Source organism: Lissotriton vulgaris, chromosome 7 (assembly GCF_964263255.1).
Source record: "Lissotriton vulgaris chromosome 7, aLisVul1.2, whole genome shotgun sequence".
Lineage (NCBI taxonomy): Eukaryota > Metazoa > Chordata > Amphibia > Caudata > Salamandridae > Lissotriton > Lissotriton vulgaris.
The window spans coordinates 1,293,554,668-1,293,575,998 of NC_141695.1; the positions used below are offsets into that span (position 1 = coordinate 1,293,554,668).

The window sequence follows — 21,331 nt, forward strand, 5'->3', positions numbered from 1 at the left end:
GGGGAACCAAGTGCAAGGGGAGGGGAGGCAGGTAGTTCAAATTTCAGTTTAAGACATTTGGTTACTTACAGTTTCATACATAATGTCATAGGATGTAGAGGGGATAGAAAGTTGGAAATGTCGAAATGCAATACAGTTAAATGAGTTGGCTAGATGGTGGTATGTGGGGGAGGGGACAGTAGAGGTGGGGGTGGGGCGAGTACTAGTTCACTGGATGTATAGCAAGTGTTAGTTTTCTAAGGAGCATTTTAAGGTGTGCCCAGGGTGCGGGATCGAAATTCCAGAGCTTTTATTTCAAACTATGGATTCTTCTAGAACTTGTGCAAAGATAGATGGGGAGATGAGTACCTCCATTTGGAAATGTGTCCTCATGGATGTGAGATCACTGAATAAACATAGTTTGGAGTGTGCTTCATTTATAGAGGATGAACGCGTAAAGATTGCTTTTATCACAGAGTCCTGGACTGATAAAGCAACAGGTCCGGACTTAGTTAAGGCCACGCCCTATAACTATGTATGCTATACTTTGAATAGGACTACTGGAAGAGGAGGCGGATTAGTGGTCATCTACCATTCCTCACTGGTCGCTACATTTAGCCCGGGAGGGGTGGAAGGATGTGAGGTTTTGGACTTCTCCTTTCCCCTATCTCTTCAGTACACCTTTCAAGGATCCCTTATCTATAGACCACCTGGCCCTAGAGGTTGTTTTAGTGACCAGGCAGGACGACTTGTGGAAAGTAGTATCACCGCTAGCTCATACACCGTTTTAGGCAATTTCAATTTCCATTTGGAAGCCTCTTCAGATACGGACAAAGCCAAATTGTTAGCTTTGATGAACGGCAATAATTTAGAGCAACTTGTGACTGGGGCGACCAATTAGGCAGGACATACACTTGATGGTATTTTTTCTAACAATCCACAATTACAAGTCACGACTATTCTTCCGTTACTCTGGTCTGATCACAAGGCGTTTCTATTTAACCTTACTATCCCCGACCGCCATTCTCAGAAGCCATTAAATAAAAGACTGGTGAAAAGAGCGTGGAACAAAGTAACGGCTGAAGATCTCTCTGAGGTCCTCAATAAGACCTTAATCATGTTACCTAGTGATTTTGAAGAGGGTACACAGTCCTATTCTAGCTGGTTAGAAGAAGCAGGTCATAAATTAGTTCCCAGTAAAATGTGCTATTTTACAAGGCGTGTACCCTCCGCCCCTTGGTATTCTCAGGAACTAAGGGATCATAAATTGACCTGTAAACATTTGGAGAGAAAATGGAGAAAGAAATATATGGATTGTGATAAGGAGGAATCCAAACGTGGACTTGCTAAGTATAAGCAGCTGATTTATAATGCAAAGGTAACATTTTTCTCAATTAAGACCAATAATACAAAAAACTCAGCAAGGGAAATATTTAACACAGTCACCAGTCTGGCAAACCCAGAGGCTATTACTATCATACAGAGTCAGGAACTCTGCGATAAATTGGCTAAATGTTTCCATGAGAAGGTGAATACCATCTTTTCCTCTTTCTTTAATGCTAAATCTAAGAGGACGTTGGGCAATACAGAGGACCTAGGGCCAGATTTAGGTGGCCCAATACCGGTCGGTAACGGCCGAAATTACAGAATTTTGGCCGTTACCGACCGGTATTGGGCATTTGAGATGTAGGGGCCACATTTCAGATTCGGCAATTTACCGAATCGGTATTTTAAGGAATCAGTAAATTACTGATTCCTTAAAATACCGATTCAGTAAATTACTGAATCTGAAATGAAGGGAGCACTCAAATGAGTGCTTTTCCCATTTCAGGATTCGTTATTTACCACCAACTACAAGTTGGTGGTAAATGTCGAAAACCCTAAAAAAAAGCATTTTTTTGCATTTAATAACAGTGCCATGTGGCAGACATACATGCCCTTACGGCATGTATGTGTGCCACATGTGCACCCATGCACTATTCAGGAGTGCAACAGGGTGTCAAAGTGACACCCTGCCACCCTTGAATGTGTTCCCCCCTTTTAGCGAATCAGTATTTACCGATTCAGTAATACTTACCAAATTTTTCCTACATAGCCTTTACCGATTCTAAAATACCGAATCGGTAAAATTCAGTATTTTAGAATCTGTAAATGTAGTTTACCTACATATGGCCCCTAATTTCAGAGGACCTAGGGCCAGATGTAGGTGGCCCAATACCAGTCGGTAACGGCCGAAATGACCGAATTTCGTCCGTTACCGACCGGTATTGGGCATTTGAGAGGTAGGGGTCACATTTCAGATTCGGTAATTTACTGAACCAGTATTTTAAGGAATCGGTAAATTACTGATTCCTTAAAATACCGATTCAGTAAATTACCGAATCTGAAATGTAGGGAGCACTCAAATGAGTGCTTTTCCCATTTCAGGGTTCGTTATTTACCAACTACAAGTTGGTGGTAAATATCGAAAACCCTAAAAAAAGCAATTTTGTGCATTTAATAACAGTGCCATGTGGCAGACATAGGGCATGTACGTGTGCCACATGTGCATCCATGCACTATTCAGGGGTGCAACAGGGTGTCAAAGTGACACCCTGCCACCCTTGAATGTGTTCCCCCCTTTTACCGAATCAGTATTTTGCATTCAGTAATTCCCATTCATGGAATGAATGGGAATTACCGAATCGGTAAATACCAATTCGGTGAATACCGAATCGTACCGATTAGGTAATACTTACAGAATTTTCACCTATATAGCATTTACCGATTCTAAAATACCGAATCGGTAAAATTCGGTATTTTAGAATCGGTAAATGTAGTTTACCTACATAAGGCCCCTAATATCATAAAAGAAAGCTCATCTGGATAAATTTGCCCTGCTCACAGTTAATGACACTTTCAATCATCTTATGCGATTTAAATCTGGCTCTCCTTCTAACCCTTGTCCGACACCTATAATAAAATTAGCGGCAGAACCAATCTCCTGAGTTTTGACCCCCATTTTTTAATACTATGTATGCCGAAGGATACTTCCCGCTAGAATGGAAAAAAACCTCTATCCTGCCTTTTTTTTTTAAACCGAATCTTGATGTAAAAGACGTTTCAGGCCTATATCCAGACTTCCGTTACCAGCAATAATTGTTAAGAGGAATTTAAACATGCAACTTAGTTATTTTCTGGAGTCAACACAAGCATTGGACCCAACCCAGCATGGATTCAGAGGGGGCCATATCACTGAATCGGCTGTTTTGAAATCTACAGAAGAGATCCAGACTGTTTTAGATAAAGGGGGCAAGGCTGCTTTGATCATGCTAGATCTCTTGGCAGCATTTGATAGGTCAATCATGATTAATTGATGGACCGGCTGTGGGAGATTGGAGTTCAGGGTTCCACATGGAGACTTCTGAAAACCTTTCTTTCAAATCGGAGTCAGTCAGTGTCTTTGAGGAAATTCTTGTCTGAGTCTTTTTCATGACCTTGTGGGGTCCCGCAAGGGTCCTCACTAAGCCCACCACTATTTAATGTATATGTGTCCTCTTTGGCGCCCCTTATTAAGTCATTTTTGGGTTTAGTCTGACCTCCTACGCGGATGACACACAAATTGTGGTCTCATAACAAACAGAGGAGTGGCGGAGCATAGCGATTCGATTTAAGGACAGTATGAATACCGTAGGGATTTGGATGGCCCAAAACTGCCTTAAATTAAACTCCAGTAAGACGGAGGTGGTATGTTTTGGCAACAGCCCGAATTTTTGGACCCTTGAATGGTGGCCAGAGACCTTGGGTCCTCGCCCCACACTCAACAAGAAGGTAAAAAAACTTAGGAGTGTGGGTGGACCAGAATCTCAGTTTTAGAGACCAAGTGAATTCAGTGTCTTCCTCTACGTCCTCTGCCCTCAGGTCTTGTAAGAAATGTCTGCCGCTCTTACCTATAGAGTGTCACCAAACAGTCGTCACAGCACTTACTATGTCTCGGCTGGATTACTGTAATATCCTTTATTTCAATATCCAGGAAAGAATAATGAATAAGTTGCAACTTCAGCAGCTGCTGCTAGGTTGGCCTCAGGTATCCCTAAATACGCATCAATCTCTAAGGAGATACGGAGGCTTCATTGGCTGCAGGTTAGGAAGTGTGCCCAGTTTAAAGCTTTGTGTCAAGTTCACAAGGCGATCCATGGAATAGGGTCAGCTTACTTAAAAGAGCGGTTATTTTGGTATACTCCTACCAGATCACTGCGCTCATCTGCTGCTAAGCAGGTCTATGTGCCTTTTGCAAAAAAGGCCTCCTGGGGTGGAAGAAGCTCTGTAGTGAATGCAGCCAAAGCTTGGAATAATCTTCCATTACACCTCAGAGGGTTGATCAGCCTATTGGCTTTTCGCAAGGCTTTAAAAACCTGTCTGTTTACAGACTAATTGCACTTCGGTTTTGAGCCTTGGGTAGATCTCACATAGCGCCAGGACACCTACGGGTAACAGCAGCACTTAATACATGTTATACATACATAAATGAGTAAAAAAATAAGGCAGATTGACAGGAAATTTATGTGCACCTGTTTCAGTAAAGCGGCCTTTTTCACACAGCAAGTGGTCAGTTTTCTGTGCTGCACCACTCCCACCCAGCGGTAAATATGGTGTTGGGAGGTGTGAGAGGAGAACAGAAGTCTGCACTGGGACTTGTTCAGGTGACATGAACTTAAAGGTTGTCCTGCTGTGGCAGGCTGGACAGCATTGAAGGAGAAACAGTGGGCCGCCTGGGATATAGAGTGTTGTGTCTTAGATCTGTCGCATGTGAACAGCACTACGTACGTGCTGTTTCCGAGCTTAATATGCCTGGACATTGGCCTGCAAAGTCAAAGAGAGAAGATTGGGAAGCGCTGCTACCTAAAGAAAGGCATCTGATATTGAGGAGAGGGTGCTGAGCAGGCGGAATGTTAAGTACTGTTCGTCATAATTCACTAGGCCTTTCTTGAGGCATGTACTATGTGAAAGCTGCACCGGAAGCTACATCTGTTGCAAAGTGTCACGGCAGTACTGGAAGTATGTTTTTCCATCTCTCATCAATTTAATTACTGTGAGAATTCTTGGCAGGAGGAATATCTCTATGCATAATAATTAATTTCCTTGCCTTTTCCAGTATGGCAGATCGTTGTATTTTAGCTAGAGAGAGATATAATGCTGGAAAGAGAAAGAAAGTACAGAGCTGGAATGAGAAAGACTACATAGCTGAAAAGAGAAGTACAGAATTCAGCAAAGGTAAGAAGTAATGAAAGATGGCAGGAAGAAAGGAAAGGAGGAAGGGTGTGAGTTAGGAAGGAAGAAGAAAGGATCCTTACCACTTCACTGTAGGTGGTCCAGCAGAGGGTTTTGCATCCAAAGGCAGAAACAGATACGGAAACACAAAACTGGAGAACGCTGAAGGTGAGCAGAATAAACATGATTCCAGTGGAGACATTCTGCCAATGACAAAATAACAATTAGCTCTGAGGAAAAGGAGAGAGGGCAGAAACAGTCACACACGCACACCCTTCTTGTCAAGACAATAAATACTATCTTACAATTTAGTGTACCATCCCAAAGTGATCAGACATCCCTCCCTGGAAGGCACAGACCTACACCACTGTGGAGGGCAATTCCTATGGGGGTATTTCACAAAGAAAGTAGTAAATATGTACGCTTAAAAGTACTCATATTTCTGTTGCAGCTTTATAGGCATACTACTGAGAATGCTGGTGAATTCCAAAAAGTAGTAAATCTTCACCTATTAATTAGAGTACTTCTAAGGGTACAGCATTACTGCTTTCTCTGTGAATTGCCCTCCATACGTTTTTACTACCATTTTCCAAGTATCTGAGAGCCCCCCCAGCACTCCCCTGGAGCTTCTTATAGTACACCCCCCCCCACCCTTTGCTGTGTTCTTTTTCCACAAAGCTAAATGATTTTCAGGAAGGTGGAAAATACATTGTTTAACACTCATCATCATCCAGCCTTGCCTTGAGAAATCGAAACGTGATTAACAGAAATTGTGATTTTGAAATGACAGTTTTAAAGGATCAAGATATTTAAGAGTGTCAACCCATTTAATCCTGCCAGGCACTGATTCTACATTTTAACTGTTTCTTTAAGTCTAGTTATTCTGGACAGGGCTGCACACAATTTCCAGAGCCATAGCTGCATATGCTAAGTGGTTACCAACTTTGGAGCAGATCTGTGAACCAAACTTACAGACAAATCAAAAAATGCCTTTTAAACTGAAAGTGCATCTGAACCATACCTAAACGCTGGTGACTGCTATCATGTAATATATATATATATATAGGGAGGATAAAAGTGGTAGTTAAGAAAGTGACTTTTTCCATTTTAACTCCTATATGATTACTAGCTCTCCTCTATGCAAGCATTTGCAATGCATTCGGTCTCGCCTTTGGGACCTTTCATGTATTTAGCCATGCAGCACATTAGCCTGGGTGCTGAAACATCTACTGTTCTTTAACATGAAGGGAAAGTAAGCACCAAACTGCGTGACACGCCAGGTATGGGAACACATGGAGAGAAATATTGCCTTTCAGCGGAAAATGGTATAGTTCAAAGCTCTGTTTTCAATATAAAATCAGGGCCTTCGTTGGCATATCATTGAAAATACAAGATTTGAAAAATATATTATTGTTTACCGGTGCCCGTGGAAGACATTTTCCATGGAGTGGAATCTAGAGAATGCTAAAGTGATTCTGGTATTTTACTGACCTCTGCTGGTTGTTTCCTATCAAGACAGTTAAATAGAGGCAGTTGAACAGAAAAAAGTCCCTAATTGGAAGCAGACAAGTTCCAGGGCTGATCTCCAGAGCCCACAAAGTACATTCACATATAAGTATAATATAAAGTATATACAAGAGGTCTTGAATGCTCGACCTAATAAAAACGACTGAATGTTTTACATCAAACATGGCTTGAAGTTATAACTATACCCAAGGACATGCTATACTTTGGTTTAAAGTAAACCCATTCAGACATTCCCAGAAAATTTGCATTATAAAAATATGTTGGGTGGACTTGATGGGGGTAAAAGTTAGAAGTATCTGGACCAGGAGTTCCCTGATACTTCATAAACTAGGGTTCGCAGACTGCCTCCAGAAAAAAAAAGAATGTAAAAATATGAAAGCCACAAAATGCTGCAGGATGAGCATCCCTAATCCTCAGGCCTAGGTAAAGAATCCCCATAAAGTTTACAAATAAAATACATTATTTTGGTTTCCGGGACCATGGACTATGCCCAGAGCCTATGAATCCCCAACAGGCACAGACTCTTGGCAGACACACCCAAATGTCTGCGGACCTGGCGCAGTGTCTGCAAACTAAGATAGTCATGCATCTGTGTTAGTTTCCTTCTGCAGTAGTCAGCAGACCTAATAACTTAGTTCATGGACCCATTTTGCATTCCTCTTGTAGTCTGAAGACCTAGAAGGTTTGCAAACTACAACAGTGGAACCAACATTGTTCTTGAATTTCATGTTCCTCTATCTAGTTGCACTAACCTTGTGCACAGGATTCAACTGAAGCAATGTTCTTATCTGTCTCGTGCCACTTCGACCAATGACCACATATACTGAAATATGAGGGCCAGAGGTAGAAGAGCAAAAAGGGGAATAAAATAAGAGAGAAAAAAAAGATTCCAGACTTCACCACTTCTGCCTTATCACTCTGTGGGTTAGTGAGTTCTGTGGAATATTGTGAATCCCTACAATGCAAAGGAGCTATCTTATGTGTCTTGTTATTCAGAGAATTAAAGATGACTGCAATCGTGCATTGATATACCTGAACTCTACCTCTGTGTAACCAACTCTCTGTACAGATGTGTAATTCCAGATGAATAACATACAAACAATTTCAAAGAAAGATGGGCACTCAAATTTCTCCCTATGCTTTGGATAACTACCTCAAGCATCATCACTTCACACTCTCCTATGGAAAGTGAGTTATAGTTTCTACTTGGCTTCCCTACAACTGGAAAGATAACCAACATCCTGTTATTCTCTAACCTTAGCAATATTATTTGTTCACTAAAACTGTGGGTCGATCTGCAAATTTGGGGCGCAATTGAAAACAAAAATAAGCACAGTCTCCCGCACTTGTTTCCATTATAGCCCCTGGGTGAGCCAGGTTCCTGGGGCATGCAGGTATTGAAAAAAGAAAAGGAGGGGCCCGCATGGAGCCACTCCTCTAGAGTCTTATTAGCCCCGTGGACCAAGTCAGTCCCTGCAAACAAATCCCTGCACCGCGCAAAATGAAAAGTGTGGACTTGGTTGTCAATGGGGGGTTTGCTGCAGGTAGCTAAGGCCAGCTTTTGGCTGTGCGCGGCTGGGTGTTGGCTTTCTGTATGGAGATCAAAATATTACTTTATGTAAAAAAAACTAGAAATTCCCCGAATAAAACAAAGGTTAAAGTGATGTTGTAGTTAGGTGTGATAAAATTATCAGTTTTTTTAAACCTTATAAATTCACTGAAAAAAAACAAAGGTTAAACAATGTTATAGTTAGGTGAATATGTCAGTGACAACACTAATGTTTTGAACTAAAAAAAAACACTGAAATTCACCTGATGACACCTCAAATTACATCATTGATGACATCACTGATGGCCATAAGCAATGCATGGCTGGGCTGCAAGTTATATTTAGCTCTTCTAACTATAACTGGTAAATATCTGTTTTTTTAGTTCAAATGTTAATGCTGCCACTGACATATTCACCTAACTATAGCATTATATAACGTTACTTTAGCCTAATATATATATATATCTCAAATGACTTCACTGATGACATCACTGATGACAGCATCCAGTGAATGTGTGTCTTTCTGAAAAATAAATATTTTTTATATATGTATATCTAAAGGTCGATGGAAGAATAAATGGATAAATAAGTGTCTAAATGGATGTTTTTTTAAAAAAAAATTGATTGTATAACTGACTTATTAAGTGTATCTTAGTGATAAGTCTCCCAAGATTGCCACCAGAGAAAAAAGAGCCCAAATGTAGCACAAATATCACCCAGATGTAGCCCACATATAGCCCAATGACAGAAGTGTGCAAAACACTTTTTAGTTTTAGGTTTTCTGCAGTTTTATATAGTGCAGACTGGTAAGGTATTGGAGCATTAAATCTTACTAGGACCCCTGTTTGCGTATTTTGCACGAAGTGCATGAGATTGATCTTGCTAAACATTGAACTTTACGATTCTGTTAACCTGAAGTTGCTCTGAACCGGGCTTTGTAACACCAGTTTTTACCTACTGGTTTTAATTAATTCTCACTGTATTGTATTAGGAAAGAGGATTTACTGTTTTTATGTACACTTTTATGATCTAAGTTTCTAAATCAGATCGAATAAAGTTTAATGAATTCTATGGCAGGACGGAGGCGAGGATTATGCATATCTTTCCTCACTTTATTTGCATAGCAGTTCAAAGAAAACGTAACACAACAATCACTAAACAAACGACTACACACCCCATGAACCATTAGGGGGGTGGTCTCCAAGGCAACTATAGTCCAATCATTTCACAGTCCATCGTATATAATATCGTGACATCCCTTCCGCTTCCTCTTTCTTCACTGCTCATCAGTGCATTCCTTACATTCTTGGCTTAATCTGACGTTGTTGCTGTTTGTATAGCATTTTCTTGTGCACGTTATAGGCCCATTTCTCTTCTCCCCGCCCTGGCCAAGACCGTGGAGAAGCACGTGCATAACGTGCTTTCCAATTTTTTGGAGTCCCACGATCTCCTCCATTCCACTCAATCGGGCTTTCGTCCCAATCTTAGTACAGAGACGGCGCTGCTGGAGGTGTCTGAGGCCATCAAGGAGACGCTAGATCTGGGTGGTAGAGCCATGCTGATCATGCTGGATTTGTCGGCGGCTTTCGACACCGTCCCCCATGAGGATCTGCTCGTCAGACTTCATGAGATCGGTCTGAGGGGGACGGTGCTCAGCTGGTTTACATCTTTTTTGGCCGGCCGCCGACAGACGGTCTGGGCCTCTTCTAGCTCTGCCGAGATGCCGCCACTGGGAGTCGGAGTCCCACAGGGCTCTGTATTGAGCCCGACTCTCTTCAATATCTTTATGACCCCTCTGGCAGTTCTGGCCGAGTCCTTCGGGGCCCAGATCGTATCCTACGCAGATGACACCCAGCTGCTCTTCACCTGCCGGAAAGGAGACGATTTTGATGGAGAGAGCATCCGTGAGTGCCTTGGGGCTGTGTTCAAATGGCTCCAACTGAACAGCCTCAAGTGCAACTCAGACAAATCGGAGGTGCTCTTCTTCGGTTGTCAATCCGATCCGGACTGGCAGGTATGGTGGCCGGCCGACATGTCTCCCCCGGGGCGGTCGTCTCAGTTAGCTAAGAATCTGGGGGTTAAAATTGACAATGGTCTGACCCTGAGATCTCAGATCCTTACCCTCACTGGCACCTGCTTTGGGCTTCTCCGCATGCTTAGGAAGTTTTTTCCGTTGCTCTCTGAGAACCATAGAAGGATTACGGTTCAGGCCCTGATCGGGTCAAGACTGGATCACTCCAATGTCCTATATCTCGGCCTGCTCGAATATCTCCTGCAACGGATGCAGGTGGTCCAGAACGCTGCAGCACGTGCCATTTTTGGCTTGCAGAGGCGAGTCAGAGTCTCTGGCCTGTTGCAGTCGCTTCATTGGCTGCCTATCCGACAGCGGATAGTTTTTAAAGCTTTAACCCTCGCTCATAAGGCCTTTTATGCCACAGGGCGAAATACCTTCAGAAGAGGTTAGCTTCCTATCGTCCTGCTCGATCTTTGAGGTCAGAGTCGAAGTTTCTTGCCATTGTTCCGCGTGTGAGGAGGGCACGTATTGGAGGTCGCTCATTTATGCTTCGGACCCCTCAGCTTTGGAACACTTTGCCCCTGACGTTACGCAGCACCTCTAATCTGCTGGCTTTTAGGAAGGGTTTGAAAACCTGGCTCTTTGCCTCCTAGCTTCTTGTAATGTTTTGTTGACCCTGTTTTCTTTTATCTTGCTGTGTTGTGTTTGTCTTTCTTGGTTGTCAATAAAGCGCCGGGACACTCTTCTGAGTAGCCGAGCGCTATAAAAGACATAAAATAACATAACATAACATAACGTTATTAGCATTATTGCCTTGTATTGTTTCATATTCCCTGCGCAGCAGGCTCTTGCCCGAGAGCATTCACCCCCTCGCAGTTTCTCCCGCTGTTCGCTTTGCGCGTGGTGAGATCCTGTCAGGCACGTCTGGTCCGAGCGAGGCAGCTCCGTCGAGCGCTCCTGCTGGTCTTTACACATGTTTGGGAATCCGGTCACTCCTTTAGTGTTCGCTTGATTCCCGACCAACCCTCGCCTAATTTTGGCACCTCTACACAGTGATTTCCCCACACGGCCACGTTAGTAATTGATATTGCGCTTCAGTCTATTCTTATAACAGTTTCCGGAAAAGCCCAGCTGTTGAAGCACTGGCGAGGGGGCTGCCTTTAGTATTTTAAGAGTGAACAACACAAAGTACCCAAACCACAGTGACTCAATATGTTTTTTTGATACAGGGTAAGAAACCAATTTATTGTCGCTTCCCTAGACACCATTATTTTGTGTCAATCATTTTGTATTTTTTATATTTTCAAAGAATTGCTGACAGAAAAAGACATTGATTGCAAATATTTACAAGGCTAAACAAACTTTAACAAACATTTAACAAACAACAACGGAAGACAGCCCAACCTGTGTTACACAGCCGCGGTGGGATTAACTAGAGAATAGGTAGGTTTTAAGCTCCTTTCTGAACTTAAGTTCAGAGACCTCCATCCGGAGTTTTAACAGAAGTTTATTCCAGTTCTGAGCTGCCAGGACCCGGAAGGATCTGCCTCCCATTCTGGCTTTCTTCACCTTCGGTAATTTAAACAGACCAGTCCCACTTGATCTCAGGGAACTCCCTGGCACATAGCTGGTGACAAGATCCCTCAGATAGGCGGGACCAGATCCCTTGATGATACGATGGCAGGTGCAGAGTGCTTTAAACATTACTCTTTTCTCTACTGGGAGCCAATGCAGGGTATCAAGGGCTCTTTTAGAAGCAGCCCTCCTTGGCTGCATGAGAACCAGTCTTGCAGCAGCATTCTGCATAGCCTGCAATCTACTAAGACATTTAGCAGTGGCACCCAGATAGAGTAGTTTGCCTTAGTCCAGGCGAGATGTTATAAGGGCGTGAACCAGCGTCTTTCTTGCCTCTATCGGCAGAAGATCTATCGTTTTGCGTAAACTTTTTAGGACTCCAAAACATTTCCCCACTACGCGCCTGGTGTGCACTTCATAGGAAAGAGTGGAATCCAGCAATACCCCAAGGTTTTTCGCCTGGGTACATGGTATAGGTGTCGGGCCCAAGCTTAGAGGCCACCATGCCGACGTCCAACCCGCCGGATCACCCCCTACCACAAGCACCTCAGTCTTATTGCCATTAAGTTTCAGGCAGTTCTCAGCCATCCAGGAGACAAGCTCCTGCATACATGCCCTGAAATTAGAGGCTGCCACGTCTGGTGCCTCAGACAGGGAGATCACCAGCTGGGTATCATCAGCATAAGAGACGACCCCCCCGCCAAAACCCTGTGCAATTTCTGCCAACTGAGTTACATACAGGTTAAACAAGGTTGGGCTCAGAGCAGAGCCCTGGGGCACGCCCCTCTCTAGTTTAAAATCCTTGGAGTAGTGTGCTCCCTGTCTAATCTGAAAGCTGCGTTCAGCCAGAAAGGACTTCAACCATATCAGGGCCGGGCCCGAGACCCCGCCCTTATTCAGGCACTGTAGCAAGGTGTAATGGGCTACAGTGTCAAAGGCGGCACTCAGGACAAGCATAATCAGGACCATCGTGTGTCCTGCATCCGCCCCCTTCCTGATGGACTCCGTGGCAAACAATAATGCCGTCTCGTGGAGTGACCCGCACGAAACACCGATTGAGACGGGTGTAGGAGACTACAGTCTTCAATATGAGTCATGAGCTGTTGGTTTACCACCTTCTCTGCTACCTTCGCAAAATATGGCAAAAGCGAGATAGGTCTTAGATTTTCCAGTATGTCCTGGCTGATATTAGGCTTCTTCTGGAGTGGTAGGACAATAGCTCCTTTCCAGCTTCCTGGCACCGTGTGCGATTTAAACGAGACCTCCAAAACATGTCTAATGTAAGGTTCAAATATCTCCATACCCTCGCCCAACACTTTAGGTGAGGCGGGATCTCTCGGAGAGACAGACTTAATGCTGAGACAGATTTTACTGAGCACCTCCGGGGGCGGGATGGTGAACATTCTCAGTATCTGGCCTGTCTCAGCTTCACCCTCTATTTCCTCAAATTCCATGCCCCTCCTTACCATCCCAGAAAAGGGCGCGTAAATTTTCTCCACCTTTTCCGAGAAATAATTCACAACCCGGTTGCAAGAATAAACCGAGGCATCTGTTGGGGTAGCCCTGGCTGAAATGGAGGAAACCTACTTGTAGACTTGAAAGAGCTCTTTAGTAGAGTTCTCTGCTGACCCAATTCTCGCCTGGTAGTACGTGGCTTTTGCCCGCCTAATAAGACCGTAGTATTTTTCCTGTTCCACCTTATACTTCGATCTATCTTGGCATAGGAATCCCTTTCTCCACTGCCTTTCCAAGCATTTACATTCGGCTCTAGCGACATGCAGAGCTATAGTAAACCAAGGTGCAGATTTATGAGCCCTCCCCATCGGTTTACTGGGAGCAGTGGGGCCACCTTATTAAGAGTAATAGATATCCGCCTTTCTAGATTAAGGCAGGCGGTTTCGCTATCTGAGCCCCCTGGGGCCCCCCCCTGAATCAATGCCTGGTTAAAGTCCTCTCGTACAAACTGTTTCTATTTTCTGCGTAGACTTTCGCAGGTAGCTTTTTCCTGCATTCCTGTCTCTGGTACTCTCACTACAAAAGGAACCAGAAAATGATCCAACCAGGGGACAGGAATAGGAGTGGTAACTTCTATATTCTCCCAGCTGGCGAACACAGGATCAAATGGATGCCCATGTTGATGTATTGGGGCATTAGATTTAAGGCTCAGTTGAAGTGCCATGAGGTCCTGGCACAGCTCCGAGGCCTCTTTTTTCATAGGATCCTCCAAATGAAGATTGAGGTCACCCACTACTAATAGCTTGTCATGTCTTAAAGCTAGAGGGGCAATACCCTCAGCCAGACTGGGTAGAAAGCTTGTAGGGGGACCGGGGGTCTATAAATCAGGAGCCCTTTTATCGTGAGATTGGGGTTGATTTTAATCGTAAAAAGGCCCGCCTCACTTTCACATATCATAATAGGTTCAAGAGAGCATTCAAGGGGGGTTTTAAAAATAACCGCTATCCCCCCTCCTCTCCTGGTCGCTCTATCTATTCTGGCTATAATATAGCCAGGGGGAAGTGCCTCAAGAATATCGGGCTCAGAGTCAGAGTCAAGCCAGGTCTCTGTAAGAAACAAGAGATCCAGATTTCTATCCAGGAGCAGGTCATAGATTTCAATTCTGTGTTTGCTTAGGGATCTACAATTTAGTAGCCCACCACAGAATTCCACTCTCTCTACCTGCCTTGTGTGGTTCAAGTTCCATCCAAACGTACAGTGTCTGCAGGCACCGTCTTTGGTAGCCTTCATACTGTGCCTGCAGTCCCTGGCTACAGGCGGGCGTAGTCCACGCAGTTCTGCCGCATTATATTTCAGTCTGGCTGCTGCTGACCGGCCAGGGGTACTGGCCCCGGTCCCCATCTGGCCGTGGATGGGCGTAGACGGGCTTGCCTTTGGCTGCACGCGTCCGCTGAGCGGCCGTTTAAGCATCCGCCTTTTATCCCTGAAAGCCTCTACAGGTTATGAGCACTAGCCGCTAACCGGCCCCCCAGCCCACCGGAAGTGCCTCTCTCTACCCTTCCTCGCCCTCCGCGCAACGGTACTAATCACCGCGTCGGACCGGGGCGGGAAGGAGGAAATCGAGAGCAGGCTTCAGGTCAGGGTGAGCAGCCCCCCAATCAGGTAAGTTTCAAATGTTTTCCAATGTTAAAATCATAAAACGCAGCAACACACATAAATTGCACCAGAGCGCGCTAAACGACGGTTTTAAAATCCTCAGTGCAGTTAAAATCAAGGTGCCGTACGTAGCAGTTCACGGGCACTGCCACTGCCCACTCACTCCTTCATAGAGCCACTCACACACCCACTCACTCACAATGCCACTCACACAACTATTCACTCACCCATTCAGCCACTTATACAACCAGTTACTCACCCATACAGCGAGTCACATAACCACACACTAACCATACACAGCTACGCACACACCCACTTATTTACCTCTGAATTCACTCACACACCCACTCATTCACCCAATCAGCCTCTCAACAATGCCACTCACTCACCCATATAAGCCCTTATACACTCACTCACACAACTACTAACTTTCCCATGTGCACATCCGTGCAAGCACTCACAAATCCGTACTCATCCATACAGCTATTCACACAGACACTAACTCTCCAATACAGTCACTCACACGCAAACTTACTTAACAAAACACCTACTCAAACAGCCACTCACTCACCCATACAGCTACTTACATTACCAGTCACTCACTCATATAGCCATTCAAATACCCACTCACTCACCCATACAATCACTACACACACACTTATCTCACTATGCAACTTGCGCTGCCTTGCATAACACTAGGGAGCATATTTATGTAGGTTTTGGGTCACCGTAGCACAAGTGCAATGAAAATACTAAGTAGGATTTATCAAGCCACGCAAGTCCACCTTGCATGTCCCTAAGTGGCTTGATAAATCCAGAGCAACGCAGCGCATAGTGCAAGGGTGCCTGCATTAGTGCTAGGCAGCACATTGTGTGTCAGCGATGGGGAATTACAGCAATGCAAATTATAATATTAAGTACGGTGCATACCTGCCCTCTCATTATCAAGCAGTGCAGCATAGCAAGGTGACTTGCTGCTCTGTGTGATATCTTAATAAATATGCCCCCCAATTTACCAAGTTGCACAGAGCCACACAAGTCCATGCGTGTCTGGATGAATCTCTTTGTAGGTTTTGCGCCACCCTGCATTGCCTTGCGTGGCAGAGGATGATCCAAAACCTATGATATATATGACCCTGAGTTTGCGGACAGTTGACTTCAACTAATTGCCATATGTAGTTCACAAACTCCACGACTCATATGAGTGGACCCAACATTGGGCTATGAGTTTCACTTTTAGTGAACTGTGGGGCATATTTACAAGCCCCCTGCGCTTCATGTGCGTCACAAAGTGGAGCAACGTGCTGCCCCATATGTACAAGGCCACGCAAAGCCACCAGTCACGCACCACTTTACATGAAAGCGGCGTGTCATGGGTGTTACTGTGGATGTTCCCATGCAGCACCCATGGCTTCTGCCACTTTTTCAGATTCATGAGTAATTGTAAACCTGGAAATGCGTCAGAATGGTAGGCCTTGCCAGGGGAGGCATAGGGAGGTGCAACGAGGAGAAATGTTTTAATTTCTCCTCGTTTCTTTCTCTTCCATTGCGTGCTGCATTCTATAGCTCGCATAGAAAGAGGAAAACACCTCTTGTGATTGCTTTTGTGCACAAAAACAATCCTCCCCAAACACTGGCACCCTTGCACCATGGTGCAAGAGTGCCTGCGTCCGCGCATGGTAGTCAATTGTGCGTGAGCACAGGGGAGAGTAAAAGGATCCATCATATTGTTGAAGATATGATGTATCCCTATGCTTCCAAAGTAATGCAGCGTGGCGAAGCCAAATGGCTTGCAGCACCACAATGCTTTACTTAGTTGTAGATACAGCGCTGTGTACATAGTCCACGAACGTTGAGGAGAACTTGCCAGACCACAATCTCTGAACTGGGTTTACAAAGCCACTGCAATGCACAATGTTTTTATATGTCAAGTGGAGAGGGAACTTTTTGACTGTCCCATCGAGAAGACCTGGTGTTTAGGGTGGGCTACGACTGCTCCATAATTTGGCTTTTATTAAAAATCTTTTCATAAAGAGAGACTGTGCCCCGCACATGGTATGGCTGTAGAAACAAAAAAGGTTTCTGTTGCAGCCAGCCAATCAGAGCCTCTGGGAACACAGACCTAGTTTAGAATTGGCAGACCAGAAAAGGGCAAAGAGAGAAAATGGTCCCTCGTCCTACGGAGTCCTATATTTGACATTTGGGTTTGTCGACAGTCTGTGAAACTGGGATTGAGCTTAATGCTCCAGTTATCTCTATAACATAATCCCTTTGATGCCTACCTGGCACATTTTTCTAATACTAATTTCTTTAAAACTACTGAACTGATTTAAACTAAACCAAGAAAAGACACTCCTTTCAGTAAAGTTCTACTTTCATGCCAAGTTTCAAGTAGTTCCATTTGGTGATTTTTCCTGTATCGGAGAGCATGGTGGGAAACACTCTTATTTTTTACTCCTTTACCCCTGATGGATCTGCACAAAAACATGTCTTGCCCAACCCAAAGTGGGATTTCTTATATACTGAAAGTTTTGTGCAAATTCATCACACAGCATCAATTTTACAAACAAAAGTAAAATTGTCTTTTCGAAGGAAACACAAGCCTAACAATAAGTAGTCACTATTTTTGACTTATTTTACACAGTGTCAGCCACCACAGTGTAACTATAGTTCCGTTGCACAGTCTACTGAAAAGGCATACTTTAATTTGTTGATAACTTTGGTACCCACAGAGAGATCGGTACCAAATTTGGCGCTCATTTAGCACAACCAGCTTGTAAGGTCCAGCATGTCAAATTTTGTGCAAGGAAAATAAGATGTTCTTTTCCATTTGAGGTCAAATAGGAAACTTTGCTCACACCTACAGTTGAATTAGAGTAACAAATTTACACTACACTTGGCATAAAAGTAGAACTTTGCCCAGATACTTGCTTTTATTGGTTTGGTGTAATTTAATCAGTTCAGTAGGTTTAGCGTTTATAAAGGTGCTATGTCAGAGATCACAGGGATCTAATTCGGGTGCCACACGCATATGGTCAGCTTATACGCTGACGACGTCCTGATATCATTATCGAACCCACTCCTAGCGCTACCGGCTAGACTCGCAGAATTAGAAGCCTTTGCGCTGGCATCCGGGTTTAAGGCGAATATGGACAAATCCATTGCACTAGATCTCTCTCTTGCGCCCTTTACCTGCGCTCATCCCCAAAGCCGCCACTCCTTTCAATGGGCAGTCGGCGCAATCCCATACCTGGGGATTCAGCTAGCTCCCTCTTTATCAGACACGGTTGCCCTCAACAACGCACAGCTGAGGCAGAAAATCCATAAGGAACTGAACCAGTGGCAGCACGACCCGCTCTCCTGGCACAGTAAAATAGGGGCGATCAAGATGACCATCCTCCCTCAGATTTTATACTTGTTCCATACCGTGCCTCTCCGACCCCCATTGGGGTGGATAAAACAGACACAATCTGAACTTGCACATTTTCTGGAACGGCCGCAAACCCAGGATGAAACAGGCACTAACAATGCTCCCCCCGGAGAGAGGGGGTCTTGGTATTCCCGATCTCCTACTTCACTTCCAAGCGGCCCAGCTGCGCCACCTGGTCGAGTGGTGCCGACTGGAGTCGGAGAAGCATTGGTTGTTTCAAGATCAGGCAGTAGCTGCCAGGCCTCTGCACGGAATTCCCTTCTTCTGGAAAACGCATAGACTGCCCAACCTCTACGCGTCCCATATCACCTGGGTCATTCTTGAAACGTGGGACCATACTAACACTAAGCACAACTTTACCACCTTTCCCTCGCCACTTTCCCCGCTGTTTGAGAACCCTGACTTCTGGCCCGGCATGGACGAGCGGCCTTCACTCGGTGGAGAGCCTCCGGATGTCGCTCGTTGGGCCACCTATTCGACCAGGATGGTATTATACCTTTCCACCAGTTCAAACTGGATTATGGGCTTCCTGAATCCGAACGGCCTCGATATTGTCAAATTCGACACTGGGTCCTTCACACACAGGTGAAGCCATTCGCCAGTAGGCTCCTGTCCCTTTATGAGAAGTGGCTTATCCCTAACACCTCTGACAGAAAACTCACCTCTGACCTATACAAAATGCTATTAGCCCAGAATACACACTTGCACAGAGCTAGCCGCGCGTGGTGGGAAAGGGACTTGGGCAGAAGGTTCACTCATAAAGAATGGGAGAGGATATACTACAGGGCTCGCCACTCAGCGTATCAATGGGGCTGACAGAAACCCTTACCAAACTAGTCACCTACTGGTATTACACCCGGGAACGGCTTCACTCCTTAGATCCCACTCAGGAAGCTACTTGCTGGCGGGGTTGCGGGAAAGTGGGCACATTAGCACACCTGTTATGGGACTGTACCCACCTCCAGACATACTGGATTCAGGTACTGGATGAGGTAGACAAACACTTAGATATGCAAATCCCACTCTTCTCGTCTTACGTCCTCCTGGGCCTCCCAACCCCCTGACTTACCCACTCAAATCCCGACGAGGCCGGCTGATGGCAATAGCGCTAGGTTCTGCAGTACAAAATATTCTAACTCACTGGGGCACCCCACAACCCCCTACATTCACAGACTGGTTACACCGTCTGTGGCATGTCCCAGGAATGGAGAAGCTGACCTTGACACTGGCAGGGAAGGGTTCCACGTTCAATGAGCTTTGGCAACCTTTTTTTGGCTCTTCTCTCCTCTGAATTCAGGGAAATCACTTGCCCAAGGTACCTCCGCCTCCTGAGGCTCTCTGACCCTCAAGGGCCCGACAGTAAGGCTCAAGCTCCAACTGTGAGACTCAAGCACTGAACACATTCATTTTTCTTTTTCTTTTTGGGTGGACAAGGGATGGGGTGAGGAGGTTTACAATAGGTAAACTTTACAGTTTATGTCATGTTTCGTCCCATGTTATCACGTTCCTCACCTGCTAATGTCACCCAGCTTTGATTGTATTCAACGTGACATTCACTGCGATTCTATTTTTGCAACACGGAACGTATTGTATGTTGATAAAATTCAATACAAGATTTAAACCATAAAAAGGTGTTCTGTGGGCTTTAAAATATAGACACTTTAGTGTAACTTAGCTGCTTTAGTTCACGGATGGTCTGCAGACCCAGCATGCAGACAGTCTGTGGGCTAAAATGGGCTAAAATTATAAGAAATAAAGGCCTCCCATTCAATGGTGGAGTTTTGTGATCTCTTTGTCCATTTGGGGTTCACAGTCTTAATAAAAAGGAGATCATGCGCTGGAAGGCTCTGGCTGGTTAACTGAAAAAAAACATTTTGTGGGCTCCGTTACAAGACATAGGGAATAAATGAGAAGCCCACATAAGGTGTAGGGTGGGAACATGGCGATCCCCATGTTCTAGTCAGTGAATGTTTGAAGATCCCTCCTAAAGATAAAAGCCTTTGTTTTTAATTTATTTGTGTGCCATGGTCCATAGACTATTTTTCGAGCATGTGGACTAGAGAAACAGAAAATGGCACCCACAGTCCGCGGTTACTGTCTGGACTGCCAACTATGAGATTCTGTATCCGCTTTGGGTCCACTTTATTAGCCGGTGTTCTCACTACAGAGGCTACAGACTATGGGCACCATTTTGTGTTTTTTCGAGTCTGCGACCTTGAAAAATAGCCTTGCAGACTAATGATGAATTTAGGGGCTCTGGTATCCCTTACAAGTTTTAGGTAGTCCCTCACAGTCAGCCCGACTTTTTTTTGCTGCGCGTCATTGACAGTCTCTATTGCAAAACAATGGAATTGGCATGATTAGCAACGAGGGCTCCCACTATGGTCTGTGGGATTTCTTTTTAGTTCATGGACAATTTTATATTTTAAAGCGCATGATAAGCATTTCAGCTAAGAATATAGGTGAGCTCCCACAACAACAAAAAGTGCCCTTCCTGTGAAACAAGAGGAACATGATTCATTTCGACAGAAGCAGGCACATGAGCTTTCTCAGAGCACCATTTTGATCAGAAATTGCACAGAGAGACCCACAGGTTCTACAACCAACCTCTGCTCCTCAACAGAAGGAAGAAGACGACCTCCAATGCCTAAAGGTGAGTGGAGAGATTGGAAAACAGCAAACTGCTGGGTGTTTTTCAGCCATCCCCATCTGAGTAAACAATGAATGCCAGGATGGTCACCAGCAACATTTGTAACCAGATAGTCAGCAGGGGCCACCGAAGGCAATGCTACATGCACAATGACTATGAGACAACAAAAGTTGATGCATGAGAAGGAATACTGTAGGTTCCTGTAAGAGCAGAGAAAACAAAATGCAGGATAACAAGCAGAGAGAA

The 21,331-nt window shown here is 44.7% G+C and overlaps 2 protein-coding genes across 4 annotated transcripts in view; both read right to left on the reverse strand.

Annotated features, from left to right (window-relative positions):
* LOC147703524 (membrane-spanning 4-domains subfamily A member 4A-like) overlaps positions 1–21,331 on the reverse strand; it is a 1,156,223-nt gene that overhangs the window by 8,220 nt on the left and 1,126,672 nt on the right. The gene's annotated exons all lie outside the window — the stretch shown is intronic.
* LOC147703525 (membrane-spanning 4-domains subfamily A member 4A-like) overlaps positions 1–21,331 on the reverse strand; it is a 345,084-nt gene that overhangs the window by 8,220 nt on the left and 315,533 nt on the right. Inside the window, exon 6 of the mRNA XM_086931894.1 lies at positions 5,313–5,432. Within this exon, the coding sequence (XP_086788020.1) occupies positions 5,313–5,432 (120 nt within the window). The remainder of the gene's footprint in view (positions 1–5,312; positions 5,433–21,331) is intronic.